This window comes from Tarenaya hassleriana, unplaced genomic scaffold (genome assembly GCF_000463585.1).
Source record: "Tarenaya hassleriana unplaced genomic scaffold, ASM46358v1 Cleome28, whole genome shotgun sequence".
Taxonomy (NCBI): domain Eukaryota; kingdom Viridiplantae; phylum Streptophyta; class Magnoliopsida; order Brassicales; family Cleomaceae; genus Tarenaya; species Tarenaya hassleriana.
Window position 1 is genome coordinate 642,532 of NW_010966021.1, and position 13,630 is coordinate 656,161.

The window sequence follows — 13,630 nt, forward strand, 5'->3', positions numbered from 1 at the left end:
GCATTCCTGTGACAGAATCACTCGGAGGGGAATAGACAAAGAAATCGCCCACGGAGACTGAACCACGGCCTGATCCGTTCATGAGAGCATTGAACATGGAGTATGCATCATGCTCCATGAATTTCTCGGACAGGACAATTCCGAGTTCGCCCTCCGCTCCATATGCATCGCTCAACAGCACGACAGTCTGGGTCTCGGGGTCAAGTTCGTCGAGACTCTTTGGTTTCTTCGCGCTTCCGAGGGGACCAGGCTCATCTTCCATGGAATCCAAGAACTTTTTTATATCAAAATTATATGGAGATTCACGTTCTTGAAGGGCTAATTCGTCAAACAGGTCAGTGAAGTGATCTTCATAGGTTTTTCGCACTTCAGCAAGATATTCCACGTCAACATGTAGAACATACAGCAGTGGAGCCAAAAGTTCATGCATCCCTGCCAAAAAAAAACAAAAACAATAGACACTGTTAACATGTTATCACATCTATAGCACCCGAAATCTTACTCTGACTGCCATTTTAAAGGAAGAAAATGACCAATACATTATCTAACATATCAGTACATGAACGGGTTGTGTCCCTCCACCCCAAGTACATTATTGATCGCATAGCAATCGATTCTAGAGACTATTTTCCCTAAATATTCTCAAGAAGCATCTCCATATCACTGCCTTGTAGAAAAGTATGAAACTTCAAAACGAAGAAGACGAGTAAATATGGTTAACGCCCTTAAAGACCGACGAGAAAAGTAATTACCTTGTCTATATCCAAACTCAGGATGCCTAAGACACCATAAGAGAAGTATACGTCTTAACATGCCTTGACAACCCGGTGACTGAAAGTAACTACCATGCTCGGGATAAAGCCGGGACAGGTCTTGGTCAAGTGTTTTCTCCAGCTCTGCATTTCGGAAGAATCTTCCCCATGTGCTGTCTGAACATCACAGGTTTATACATAAGCAACATTCATGGCGCATGTTAAAGAGACACCATGACAGAGAGTTGGAGCATAACATAAACATATAGAGACAGATTTTCGAGAACTGGGGTTGGTTACCTGGGTTTTGTGACAATGGATTATCGATGGCGAGATCTGGAGAATTGCGTCCGTCCTTAGGCAAATGTGGATCAACCAAGAAACGCCTTCTCAGAGCAGCGTATCTGAGAAAAGAACAAATCGAGACTGTTCTTTTCAGACAACGTATGAATAATCTCAACCCACATAGTTAAACAAAGAACATAACCTTTTGTTTATGCAGAAACAGAACTGTAACAGGAAACGAGCTCTGATTACTGACACACAGACTTGTCTGGAGGATTTGATGATAACTCTGGGTTTGAATTGGGGATTACAATTGCAATAATGAAATCCAGGAAGCGAGTTCATGGGTCAGGAGAAACGAAGCGAAAAAAGCGAAATCTTTAAGAAGATGTTACTATCATCCTAATGACAATGGTAAATGCAAGTCAGCCATGGAAACATCAGGAAAACATTGATAGATTTTGGGCAAAACACGAGATATACCCAAAACGATTTCTCGGCAAACTCTTCGGGAAAATGAAATTGCAAGCTACGACTGAATCAAAAAGCAAAAAGATTTAAGAAAAAGGAGTGACCTTCGCCTGGAATCAGCGGTTACTCTGCGAAGCTCATCAATGGAGGACGACGGAGAAGAAGGTAAAATCCCTAGGTTTATACGCCACCTTACGCCTCGAAGCTTCTCGAAACGGCGATCGCCGGACGTCGAGACGACCGAGGTGCATTGCTCCTCCATCATCGCCTTGTCCGTTTCTTCAGCTATCGCCATGAAAACCGCACCTTTTCCTTCATCCACTCTCGATTTCGTGCAAGCCGATCACAATACAAACAATTTACACAAAAAGAAACAATGGGTTTTGATTGGATAGCGAACTTGCGAATTAAATTACAGAACTTTCTCTCGACAAAACGAATCAATTGAATTCCTTTTTTTCCTGGGGGCGGGATTGAGAGCGGAAACGCTGGGATCAGGCTGCGAAACGGCGTACGGATGAAACAGCAGAGAAAAAGAAATCAGTCGACAGCGAATTCCCCCTCCGCCTCCGCCTGAAATGTAAAAAAATCTTGGAAAAAAATTTAGAATAAGTATCCGAAGAAATCAAGATTATTAATTTCCTCGCATGAAATGAAAACAAAGGTCATTTAAATGATAAAAACTTGAGAATAATATATATTATCTCTTTTTTGTCCGGAAAACAAAATTCATATTTTTGTAGAGAATATTCTCACACACAACATAAAAATTCCAAGGGATAATCATCACTGCCTCATAATTCCACCAAGGAATTATAAGTACAAGTGATTTGAAAATGAAAAGAATGATTTATATCAATATCTGTTGGCATTTCTATACAAAAAAGAAATATATATATATATATATTTTTTTTTTTTTTTAAAATTTCTATAACCTTTACCTTCCTGCAACATCAACCATACTCAAACCATGTTCCTTTTTCAGTCCACTTCCCTTCAACATCTCCCTCACCTCTGCAGCATCGTCCCACATCTCATCTGAAGCATACAAACTTGACAACATAACATAAGGAGATGCTGAACCCGTTGGATGAAACCTTAGAAGCTTCTTGGCCAACCGTTCGCCAATAGCCTTCTCTCCGTGCACCCTACAAGCCGAAAGCAAGCTTCCCAACGCGACCGGGTCATTCCAGAATCGCGGGTTTTTCCTCATGTATTCATCCGCTTCTCGTAATCTACCTGCCCGACCCAACAGATCGATCAGACAGGAGAAGTGTTCGACGTTTGGGGAGATACCATATGTTTCTTCCATTGACTTGAACAGATTCAAGCCCTTCTCCACCAGTCCTGCGTGATTACAAGCTGTCAGAACATTAAGGAATGTCACTGAGTCAGGTTCTGGTCCTCTGTTCTTCATTTCGTCGAAAAGCTCTAGAGCTTTGCTTCCCTGGCCATGGTTCCCTAGCCCAGCAATCATGGTATTCCATGAGACAAGGCTGTGCTGGTTCATTCTGTTGAAAACAGCCCAAGCATAGCCGATAAATCCACATTTAGCATACATGTTAACGAGTGCGTTCTCCACTTCCACATCTTGGTTTGGCCTCGCCCTTATTAGATGGGCATGGATCTGCTTGCCATTGTGGATTGAAGTAAGCCCAGAACATGCCGTTAGGACGCTGGCAAAAGTGAATTCATCGATGTTAACATCCGCACCACTAAACATCTTTCTGAAAGCACTCAAACCCTTTTCCTCTTCCCCACAATGGGAACAAGCAGAAATAAAAGAATTCCAGGAGACAACATCTTTCTCAACAATCGATAAGAACACCTTCTCAGCTTGTTCTAGCATACGAAACTCTGAGTACATTGTGATCAATACATTACCTATAAACAGGGTTGAGTCAAGTTTGAGTTTGATTGTCTGGCAATGAAATGCAATGCCTTTACGTTGATCTCCCGTGTTAGTACAGATCTCCAATAATCCTACAAAAGTAAAACGATCAGGCGTTATCCCCTGATGGCACATAGATCTGTACACTTCAAATCCTTTCTCCCCCATCTTGTTTTCTGCAAACCCAGCAATCAAGGCATTGTTTGACACGAGATTTGGTTCTGACATCCCCTGATAAACCAATAAAGCATCGCCAGAGCATCCACATCCCATGTAGAACGAGATGAGAGAATTAGAAACGAATGAAACTGGTGCGTATCCATGTTTGAGAGAATGAGCATGGATTTGCCTCCCCATCTCATGCTCCTTAAGGTTGGAACAAGCACTAATGACACTAGCGTATACGTATTCATTGGGCACAATCCTCAGATTCGAGAAAAGCTCGAGAGCCAGTGAATACTCACGGGCTTGGTCATAACCCGAGATCATAGCCGACCACGAGACAAGATTTCTTTCAGACATTTCATCGAACAACTTACGAGCAAGCTTCGTTCCCCCGCATTTTGCATACATATTGAGGATGTGATTTGAAATGACAACGTCCGCTTCGAAACCCACTTTAACAACACGAGCGTGAAGGGAAATCCCATAACACAAATCCTTCATCCTCGAGCAACGATGAAGAAACCAACCTATAGCTTCTGCTATCATATTTAGTGCTCAAGCTTCAAGCTTCAACATCTCCAAAGCTACGATTCACAGAAAAAAGTTGTATGACAGTGTAAATTCCGAGCTTTCTTCCACCCACAACCAAAAATTCGAGCTTTCCACGATTCCTGCCGGATTTCAGCTACGGACTCACAGAAAAATATGGAGTTACAAAGAAATTTCCGTTTTCTCACCGATTCATGTCGCATTCTAGAAACTGCCATTGGTACCGGAGAGACTGTCGGGGAAATACGGCGGAATGACTCGATCTTAGGTGACTGGAGAAGAGGTCTTAGAAACTCCCAAGTTCGCCTCATTTGCTGGTCAACTTATTTACACTGGTGGTGGAGTGGTTTGAATCTAAGGGAAATACTGGGGTTGAAAAATAAAGCTAATGGAAATATGGGGTCCATTTACAATTACCACTAAAACCTGAGCCATTTTGCCGAATTCAACAAGTTATGAACTGACCTATAGGCAGTGGTCTGTCTCACCTCATGTAGCAGCTCCTCGATTCGAGCTCAAAGAACTGTAGAACGGTGAAGCAGCGAAAATCTCTCAGGTGTTTTTCTCCTCAAATTCCCTTCTGAACGTTACGTTTTTTACTTCAAAATCTGTTAAAAATGATAAAAGAAAGAGCAAAAATCGATTTTCGCCCTTCATGAAAGCCAACATGCGTGTGAGATGAACGATCTTCATTCCTTTCTTTAGAAATTTTGAGTCTCTGTCGAAATATATGCTGTATTGCATATTATTGTTACATCCATATGATTGAAAAAACTGAGCTTTGTTTTTTTTTTTTCTGATAAAGGCCGGAACAATTTATCCGGCTCCTTCTGGTTGGTGAAATTTGAATTCATTATATGGGGATCCAGTTATTGTAACTCTCAGTGATTTTTCGATTGGGATTGGTGTCTTCTCGATTTGTGATGGGTTTCGATTACTAAGTTTTCTTCTAAGGGATCGTGCTGATGTTGTTCGATGAAATGCCTGAAAGAAAAATTGCCCATTAATCTTAGTCTCGTCCTTTTTGTTCTTTAGGGGATCAAACTTGAAATTTGTTTATACTGAACTTGATTGATGAGTATAATTGTGCATTGCCCTACACAAGTTGGAAAGAGAGTGTAAGTGTTAACAAGAAGAGACGAATTTTTGCGATCTTTTCTGTCTTATGGTTTGTTTAAGTTGCGCACGATTTTCAGGATGGAAGAGAAGCCATTTTTAGATAGAATGCTTCATCATCTTCGTGCATCTTGCAAGTACGGCAGTACATTTCTTTTCATAATTCTATCCAAGAGAACGCCTATGATCTTATTTCTTACCCCCTTTTTTTTCGATGCTGGGGATGAAGGTATTACACTGGCTACCCAAAGGATCTCGGGCCGTCACGGGTTATTCATTTTACGTCGGAAAGAGAATTTGTTCAACTCCTTCACGAGGGTCATCCCGTGGTTGTGGCATTCACCATAAGGTAACTCACTAGCTATGAGCTCCTAATTATATTCCTCTAGCTATGCATGAAATCTGCAAGTTTGCTTTCTATTATACAGAGGTAACTACACGATTCATCTTGATCGGGTGCTTGAGGAAGCTGCTACTGAGTTCTATCCCAACATAAAGTTTATGCGTGTGAGTTATGTCATGTTTCAAGATCGACACAGGGACCAAACGATTTCATCCGAGCGTTTTTTCACTTGATTGGTCTTTTTGAGTTTTCTCAGGTTGAGTGCCCCAAATATCCCGGATTCTGTATAAAGCGCCAGAAGAATGAATACCCTTTCGTCGAAATATTCCATAGTCCGGAACAAGTATTGCTCTCCCTCTCTCTCTCCCCATGCTGGTGTTCTTCCTGTATCTTAAGCTGTGTAAAACCATGAATGCTCTTTTATTTGTCTCCTAAATAAAATCTTTCTGATGCAGGCGGCTGCTAATCAAGGAAAGGTTTTAGATCCAAATATCACCCGATATTCTGTAAAAGTTCTGCCCGTAAGTTCATTTCCTTCAACAGAAACGAATCTGTGTTTCCCGGAGACTTGCAAGAAAACGATTCTATGATCATCGGGAAAGAGCTTTCTTTCCCCATAATAAACCTATGCCCACAAAAAAGAAAGAATCTCTGTTAATTCTTGCCATAGCATAGCCTAATGATCGGGTTTTTGTTTCTTTTGCCAGTTCAATTATGATATAAGCCCTTACGGGTTCAGAGAATTCTTCAAGCGCCATGGGATACGCACTTCGGATCCAAAATGAAATGTTGAAGAAGACTATTTATTAGTGCAACAATGGCGCCTCTGGCTACCAAAGGGCCGTTTAGAAGATGATATTTTTTTTTCCCTTAACATTTCTTGAATCTCGTTACGTCTAAAGTCTGTAGTTTGGTCCGAAACCCATTTGACTGAGGTGTGAGGGAAACGAATGAATGGTTAAAGAACAAGATCCCGAATACATGGCTTCAAATCTTCTCCGCCTGCTTCTAAGCCTCTTCAAGAACGTACGACCTCTCTCTCTTTTTCAGGTAATCCCTTTGCCGGATAGATGAATTATGCTGCTCTTTTTCTGCCTGAAACTTAACTTATAAGAAATCCAGTCTGTGTATATATGTGTGTGTATATATATATATATATATATATATATATATTGCAACACTCAAAGCTCATCTTCAGACCACCGTCACTCGGGCTCCCATTGTCATGCCACTTTCCTCCCGAGTCAAGTATCAAACGACTTTTGCATGTATACAAAGAGCGATTGTTTGGATTTTTGGTTATATTCGGGTTCATTTAGTTCAATTTTAAGTTTATAAATATTCGATTATTATATTGAATTCGGTTTAGTTTTTATTGATAAATATATTAAAAATTTTAAAATATTTATTATTATTATTATTATTATTATTATTCTAGTTTTTATTTTTTCAATTAGAAAAATCATAATAGCTAATTCAATTTTATTACAATTATTGTACCGAGTTTTGCGTTGTATTTTAGAAAAAGTTGAGAAATTATGATTGGGTCGATTAAAAATTAAAGCCCAATTGGAATGGATTTTTATCTATAAAGGCCCATTTACCTAATAAGCCCATTAGGATCAACCCAAACGTTGTAAATATATACTAAAATGCTAAATCTTACAAAACTCATATCTCACTAAAACCCTAAATCTTGCTGCAAGCCCTAAATCATGGCGAATCGACCTGAGTTGCTTGCTCCGCCGGAGATTTTCTACGACGATACTGAGGCTCGCAAGTATACTTCTTCTTCCCGTATCGTCGAAATTCAGGTCTCGCCGTGTCCAGATTTTCCGACTGTTTCCGGAGAAAAACAGCTACCCAAGTCCGTTTCTTCGGAATTTGACTGTTTGTTTCGATTTCTGCGATTGGTAGGCCAAGCTGTCGGAGCGAGCCTTGGAGCTTCTTGCTTTGCCTGATGACGGAGTTCCCAGATTGCTGCTTGATATCGGTGAGCTCTTAATCTTTCAGGGTTGATGTGATTATATCCGCCTATAGTTGTGGGAACAGTTCTATTCGTTTGCGATAATTTGGTTCAGGGATTCAATGGGTTTTCGTTTTCTGGAAATTTGGTAGTGCTAATCTATTAGTCACGCTATATCATCTGGAGGATGTAATCTCTTCAGGGATTGTGTTGATGTTCTTAGGTCGTGTATAATTTTCCCCTACTTTCAATTCGTGTATCAATGCACATGTTTCTGCTGATTTTACTGAAAGTTGCTAAACAGTAAGTTGAGACTTCTGGATCCAGCCAATTGATTGGGATTTATACTGTGTTTCGATTCTTAAAGCATCAATTAGTTCATAGTTGCAATTTCTTCCATGGCTTACCAAGCAGTTTGTTTGACTTTGATATAAGAGTAGAGGATGATTTTTTTCCATGTGTTTCAGGTTGTGGATCTGGTCTCAGTGGAGAGACGCTGTCTGAAAACGGTCACCAATGGATTGGTTTGGACATTTCGGCCTCGATGCTTAGTATGTGGTAGTTACTTATATTTTATCCGATTCTCCTTTCGTTGTGGAGTGTTTTCTTTATATCCCTGTTTTTGGTAGAATTGAATAGCTTTTTTTGCTCCTTAAATCACATTTTAGATGTTGCTCTAGAACGAGAAGTTGAGGGTGATCTTTTTCTTGGCGACATGGGGCAGGTATAATTCTCCTTCGGGGCTCCTCTGTGGCTATCTGCATTTTCACTATGCCTTGTGATAGTTAATTCTGAATGTTCAGTGTTTCCTTATCCCTTTATACTATGTTTCAGGGCTTAGCCCTTCGTCCTGGAGTTATGGACGGAGCCATCAGCATATCTGCTGTTCAGGTTTAACTTGCTGTCTCTTCATTGATAACTTTGCTCTTCCGGGTCTTGTCATTCTTGAAAATCACTGAATTCTTTTCAAGTCTGATTGAATATTTTATGAATTTGTGGTTGTTTACAGTGGCTATGCAATGCAGACAAGTCATCCCATGAACCTCGTTTGAGGATGAAGTATGCCAACTTCTTTTCTTCCCGCGATCGAAATCGAAACAAAACAATGTGCTGTGATGTAAAACTGATGGCTTTTTCCTGTTTATCTTAATTCGTTAGGGCTTTCTTTGGTTCATTATACCGATGCTTAGGAAGGGGAGCAAGAGCGGTATTCCAAGTGTATCCAGAGAACATAGCTCAGCGTGAATTGCTTCTACGACAGGCCTTGCAGGCTGGATTTGGGGGTGGAATTGTTGTTGACTTCCCACACAGGTATTAATATTGTTGTTGCAGTTTGGTTAATTTTTGCGCCTTAGTGTTGCTTGGCAACTCAGAGACGTAAGCCATTGTTCTCATCAGAATGCAAGTTTGTGCTCATGCCTAGAGCTGGTCTCAAGATTCAAAATCATGATCTGTACATGCATGCTGAGGCTATTTATGTGTTCTGGTGATGAAAACTCTTTTCTGTACACTAGCTAACAGAAGGGTATGTTATATGGCAGCACCAAGAGGAGAAAAGAGTTTCTTGTTCTCACATGCGGGGCTCCGTCTCTGAGCTCAGCTGTTCCGGCCGGTAAAGGTGAAGATGGAGAGAGTTGTTCGGACGAAGACGGTAGTGAAGATGAAGAAAATGGAATGGTAAGGCCTAATAAAAGTCTTGTAATTGGTAAAAGGCTTGTGTTTGGAGATGGTAAAGTTAAAAAAACTCTTGCTTTTTTTTTTGTTTTGGTAAAATGGTAAAAAAACAAAAGCAGGTGGGGGTGTCGGAGAGGCAGAGGCCAAGGAAGAAGCAGAGGACGAACAAGAAGGGGAAAGTGGGGAGGGAATGGGTGCTGAAGAAGAAAGAGCAGATGCGTAGGAAAGGCAACGTGGTTCCTCCCGACTCTAAATACACTGCCAGGAAGCGCAAGTCTCGTTTCTAGTCTCTCCTCCCCTCTCTTCCTTTCCTTTTGTTTTGCTTGTGTGCGCTCTTATAAAAATTCATTATACTTTTTTGTATTAAAATTATGTTATACTTAGATTATATAAATATTCAAGCTTTGAACAGTTGCGAGCAGTCCCCAAATGTTTAAAACAATTACTAGGATTAGTGAGTGAAACATTGAAGGAGACGTCTAGTCGAAGAGGGAGAAACCAAAGTCGCCTTCTTCCTCTTCCTCAACTTCCTCCTTCTTCTCCTCCTTGGGTGCCTACGCTGCCTCCGCCCGGTGCAGCTCCTCCGGCTACGAATCCTCATCCAACAGATTCACCGATGATCAGTGTACCTGGCAGAAGGCGGAGGAAGGAGTGATGAGGGAGAGGGAGGTCTGAATTCCGCCGGAGGAGTCGGCGGAGAGGGCGGTCTGGACGAGCTTACGCTGGAGATCGTAGGTGGAAGAGGCGGAGGCCTCGAGCTCTCCCTCGTGCTGCTTCGCCGTCCACTCTCCTCCGCTGTTTCTGCACACGAGCATGAACACTCCCATTTTTCTTCTCCCCCCTGGAGCTGCGACAACGATGGCGACTCGCGGGTACGAATGTGCGTGTATATAATATTATATCTTTATACGTGACGAACAAAGGAAAAAACACAGGGAACCGCAAGCCCTAAGATGGCCCGGAGTGAAAAGACGTTTTCGGCCTTAGACGGATATATATCGGACTAACCCGGGCTTCCAGATAGAAACAACGAAACTTGCGTTTAAATTTTTCTAAAAGGCCCAAATCCTTTGAGCCCATTAAAATTCTTCCGGATTTCCTTACTGTGTGCACGTAAAAGAAAAATGTATGCATGCGTCTACGCACCGAAATAATTAATAACACAATGTTTTTATTTTTTTAATTTTCTTTAGGTAATGCACACGAATGTGATTATCTTACGTTTCATGCATGGCCAAGTCTCTCTCTCTCTCTCTCCCCCCATTTCTAAGTATAACCTCAATTAGCGGGAAATCTGACCACAAAACTCGTTTATTTTTCTCGGATCATCACATTTTTCTTCATTTTCCCAGGAAAATCTTCAGATCTGTGCAAATACAAAATTCAGAGGATATACGTACACATCCTGCATTTTCCCGTGGTTCATTCAATGTCATAAATCCGTGAAGGTACTTGAATCTGTTTCCTCCGACTCGTTGATCCTACTTTAGTTAAATTAGCTAAAATTGAAACCAAGTTTGGCTGTAGTTTCAAGGGGGTGGTGTGATTAATAATGGCTTAAGTTTCATTTTCATGTGTTTCCTGTTGCCCATTGGTTTCCACCGTTCACCGTTTCTCTCATCTTGCATTCCATGGTTTCCCACAAATTTTGCGTGTGATTTCACCGTTCAGAGAATTTTTCCCCACGAAATTGAATCTGGGTTTGTCTCAAAATCAGTTCTTTTTCCCATGATTCTTCCTGCCAATGAATCCATTTGAATATTCCTTTCCCTAGAATTATCTATATGGATTTTAAGGATTTTCCCTATGTTTGATTCGACAGGTGAATTTCTCTTGCTCAAGCTCTTTTGATGATGTGAAATTCAGTCATCTTGATACTCTTTGTTCTTGATACAGAGAATGATCTACATTCCAGAACAAATGCGAAATCCAATAAGATTCATGCATCGATTAGAATGCCTAGTCTTTGCTAGTTTCAGACATTTTGATACTCACATCACATTAATTACGATGCCATTTTTTCCCCTTTCATTCTGTGTGCATTGTATTGATTTCAATATAATGTTTTTCTTTTTGCTGGCATTGTCGATACCTATGTCCCAATTTTGCTTGCTTCAGGTACTCACATTGCACGTTTTGAATGACCCTTTCTGCTCCATTCAAGCAATATGATACCTACATTGTACATAATGCCATGCTTTCGCTTGGTTGTGCTGATCGTATTGGTTAGAATATCTTGCTTTCCCCTACATTTTATAGAACAGAATGCCCTGGTTTGACTTGTTTCAGACACTGTGGTTCCTACATTGTTTCGGTTAGAATACCATGTTTCTGGTTGTCTCAGACACTGTGCATAGGATCAGTCAGTCTTATTCATTCGTTTTGTTGCAGATTAGGTTGTTTCAAATCTAGGAAGCTGATATAAACTTTTAAGCTCCCAAACAGGCATGGCCTTTTCCATGAGAAATTTGGATCCAGCACTTCAAGGAGCTGGGCAAAAAGGGTATCTTTCTTTTAGTTCGATTTTTACATATTTTTTCCCTTTCATTTATATATCTTGAACGTCATATTTTTGGTATATCTTGTTCCATATCTGTGCCTTAACGTTTGTGTAGTGGGATTGAGATATGGCGCATTGAAAGCTTTAAGCCAGTTCCCATTCCAAAGGATTCTTATGGTAAATTTTTCACCGGCGATTCCTATATTGTCTTGAAGGTAGGTGGTCTTTCTTGTTTCTTCTTAGGTTAATGTTGTATTCTTCTTTCGTGATCAGTTGGTTGCAGTAACATTTTCTAACAATTCGTTTGCCAGACCACAGCATCAAAAAGCGGGGCCTTGCATCATGATATTCACTATTGGCTCGGTAAAGATACCAGTCAGGTATAAGTCTGCTCTATCATAAATCTGAAATTTTGTGCCAAGATCAACCATGTACAGCTGATGGTTCAGGAGATTATGCTTTCTGGTTCTTGTAAACGTTTTCGAGATGATGTAATGTGTCACTGCCATATGCATGCTTACCATTCATGTTATCTTCCAATGTGTTTCTTCATTCATATGATGGTGGATTTGAGGGATTTGTGGTGGTTTATTGATCAAAACAGGATGAAGCGGGTGCTGCAGCGGTCATGACTGTTGAACTAGATGCAGCACTAGGTGGACGTGCTGTTCAGTACCGGGAAGTTCAGGGACACGAGACCGAGAAATTTCTTTCGTACTTCAAGCCTTGTATAATACCCCAAGAAGGTGGAGCTGCTTCTGGGTTCAAACATGTAGAACCTGAAGAATATCAAACACGTCTGTACGTCTGCAAAGGAAAACATGTTGTCCATGTCAAAGAGGCGAGTCAATCAACACGACGTTTTCAACTGCTGACGAGTTTTTCCCGATTGCTTTTCTGAAGCTATTTTGTTTTCTCATTTACAGGTTCCATTTGCTCGGTCCACTCTCAACCACGACGATGTTTTCATTCTCGATACGCAGTCTAAAATTTTTCAGTTCAATGGATCCAACTCAAGTATTCAAGAAAGAGCAAAAGCACTCGAGGTTGTTCAGTATATTAAAGACACCTACCATGATGGAAAGTGCGACATTGCAGCTGTTGGTCGGTGAACTAAAACATGGAACCTGAAAACTATGTGCTTGTTTATATACTTCTTGAATGTAAATTTCTTAATTTTGTTTTGCAGAGGATGGGAAATTAATGGCTGATGCTGAAGCCGGTGAGTTTTGGGGTCTATTTGGCGGGTTTGCTCCACTTCCAAGGAAAACAGCCAACAATGAGGACACGGCTGATGGTTCTGATGAAATTCAGCTCTCAAGGTAAATTTCCTTCAATCTAATCACACGCTTAAATAAATACAAAAAAGTACGGAAACTCAAGTATCTGCCCATCTACTCGTTGATTAGTTCAATCTCTTTAGAAAAGTAGATCTTGTCTTATCAATCGATTATCTCAACAGATGTTTATGGTCTGATACGAAACATGTTCGGTCTTTGTAGTGCTGAGAAGGGACAGGTAGAACCCGTTGAGGCCGAGTCTCTACAGAGAGAGCTATTGGACACTAACAAATGTTATATTCTGGACTGCGGGCTAGAATTATTCGTTTGGATGGGTCGAAGTACTTCGGTCAATCAAAGAAAGAGTGCGAGTGAATCTGCAGAAGTAAGTTTTCTTCTGCGCTCGGAAAATATTTGTGTATTTCTTGGCTTTGTTCACTGTTGTATTGTCTCTGTTCATCTGGTCAGGAGTTGCTCCGTTCATCTGGACGACCACAATCTCACATCATTCGTGTGATGGAGGGATTTGAAACGGTGATGTTCCGGTCGAAGTTTGATTCTTGGCCAGAAACTAGTAATGCAGCACCATCCGAGCAAGGCAGAGGCCGAGTAGCGGGTCAGTGTTATAGTCCGCTCTT

At 40.9% G+C, this 13,630-nt stretch overlaps 5 protein-coding genes and 1 pseudogene across 14 annotated transcripts in view; 3 read left to right on the top strand and 3 right to left on the bottom strand.

The window, feature by feature from the left end:
• LOC104817780 (TBC1 domain family member 5 homolog B) overlaps positions 1-1,956 on the bottom strand; it is a 3,667-nt gene extending 1,711 nt beyond the window's left edge. Inside the window, exons 1-4 of the mRNA XM_010547095.1 lie at positions 1,613-1,956; positions 1,053-1,156; positions 753-929; positions 1-432 (exon numbers count right to left, since the gene is read on the bottom strand). Of these exons, the coding sequence (XP_010545397.1) occupies positions 1-432; positions 753-929; positions 1,053-1,156; positions 1,613-1,803 (904 nt within the window). The 5' untranslated portion in view covers positions 1,804-1,956. The remainder of the gene's footprint in view (positions 433-752; positions 930-1,052; positions 1,157-1,612) is intronic.
• On the bottom strand, positions 1,905-4,445 carry LOC104817779 (pentatricopeptide repeat-containing protein At1g15510, chloroplastic-like). 3 transcript variants are annotated; one of them, XM_010547093.2, is made up of 3 exons: positions 4,302-4,445; positions 2,450-4,148; positions 1,905-2,098 (listed from the first exon to the last, which is right to left on the bottom strand). In XM_010547093.2, the coding sequence occupies exons 2-3, from the start codon at positions 4,108-4,110 to the stop codon at positions 1,921-1,923; spliced, it is 1,839 nt and encodes a 612-aa protein (XP_010545395.1). In that variant the 5' UTR covers positions 4,111-4,148; positions 4,302-4,445; the 3' UTR covers positions 1,905-1,920. The 3 variants fall into 3 exon arrangements, with proteins under 3 accessions (XP_010545395.1, XP_010545396.1, XP_010545394.1); XM_010547094.2 differs by having other exon boundaries at positions 1,905-2,081; positions 2,450-4,445; XM_010547092.2 differs by having other exon boundaries at positions 2,450-4,444.
• Positions 4,446-4,567: 122 nt separating this feature from the next.
• Positions 4,568-6,581, top strand: LOC104817778. 2 transcript variants are annotated; one of them, XM_010547091.1, is made up of 7 exons: positions 4,568-4,669; positions 5,310-5,366; positions 5,459-5,578; positions 5,658-5,736; positions 5,829-5,915; positions 6,028-6,093; positions 6,280-6,581. In XM_010547091.1, exons 2-7 carry the CDS (start codon positions 5,311-5,313, stop codon positions 6,355-6,357), a joined length of 486 nt encoding a protein of 161 aa, XP_010545393.1. In that variant the 5' UTR covers positions 4,568-4,669; position 5,310; the 3' UTR covers positions 6,358-6,581. The 2 variants fall into 2 exon arrangements, with proteins under 2 accessions (XP_010545393.1, XP_010545392.1); XM_010547090.2 differs by lacking the exon at positions 4,568-4,669 and adding an exon at positions 4,698-5,231.
• A 676-nt stretch (positions 6,582-7,257) lies between these two features.
• LOC104817784 (probable 18S rRNA (guanine-N(7))-methyltransferase) lies at positions 7,258-9,623 on the top strand. Of its 2 annotated transcripts, none has more exons than XM_010547105.2 (9): positions 7,258-7,386; positions 7,490-7,565; positions 8,006-8,089; positions 8,207-8,262; positions 8,373-8,429; positions 8,548-8,597; positions 8,697-8,849; positions 9,080-9,215; positions 9,329-9,623. In XM_010547105.2, the coding sequence occupies exons 1-9, from the start codon at positions 7,288-7,290 to the stop codon at positions 9,497-9,499; spliced, it is 882 nt and encodes a 293-aa protein (XP_010545407.1). In that variant the 5' UTR covers positions 7,258-7,287; the 3' UTR covers positions 9,500-9,623. The 2 variants fall into 2 exon arrangements, with proteins under 2 accessions (XP_010545407.1, XP_010545408.1); XM_010547106.2 differs by having other exon boundaries at positions 9,332-9,623.
• On the bottom strand, positions 9,548-10,060 carry LOC104817783 (annotated as a pseudogene).
• The window catches only part of LOC104817781 (villin-5), an 8,443-nt gene continuing 4,812 nt past the window's right edge, over positions 10,000-13,630 (top strand). Inside the window, exons 1-10 of one of the 6 annotated variants that reach the window (XM_010547097.1) lie at positions 10,000-10,084; positions 10,565-10,660; positions 11,604-11,715; positions 11,828-11,927; positions 12,024-12,092; positions 12,317-12,553; positions 12,639-12,816; positions 12,902-13,034; positions 13,215-13,377; positions 13,461-13,608. In XM_010547097.1, the coding sequence (XP_010545399.1) occupies positions 11,660-11,715; positions 11,828-11,927; positions 12,024-12,092; positions 12,317-12,553; positions 12,639-12,816; positions 12,902-13,034; positions 13,215-13,377; positions 13,461-13,608 (1,084 nt within the window). In that variant the 5' untranslated portion in view covers positions 10,000-10,084; positions 10,565-10,660; positions 11,604-11,659. Of the gene's footprint in view, positions 10,085-10,471; positions 10,661-10,755; positions 11,035-11,330; positions 11,438-11,603; positions 11,716-11,827; positions 11,928-12,023; positions 12,093-12,316; positions 12,554-12,638; positions 12,817-12,901; positions 13,035-13,214; positions 13,378-13,460; positions 13,609-13,630 lie in introns of those variants that run through there. The other 5 variants (XM_010547098.1, XM_010547099.1, XM_010547103.1 and 2 more) reach the window with 5 other exon arrangements.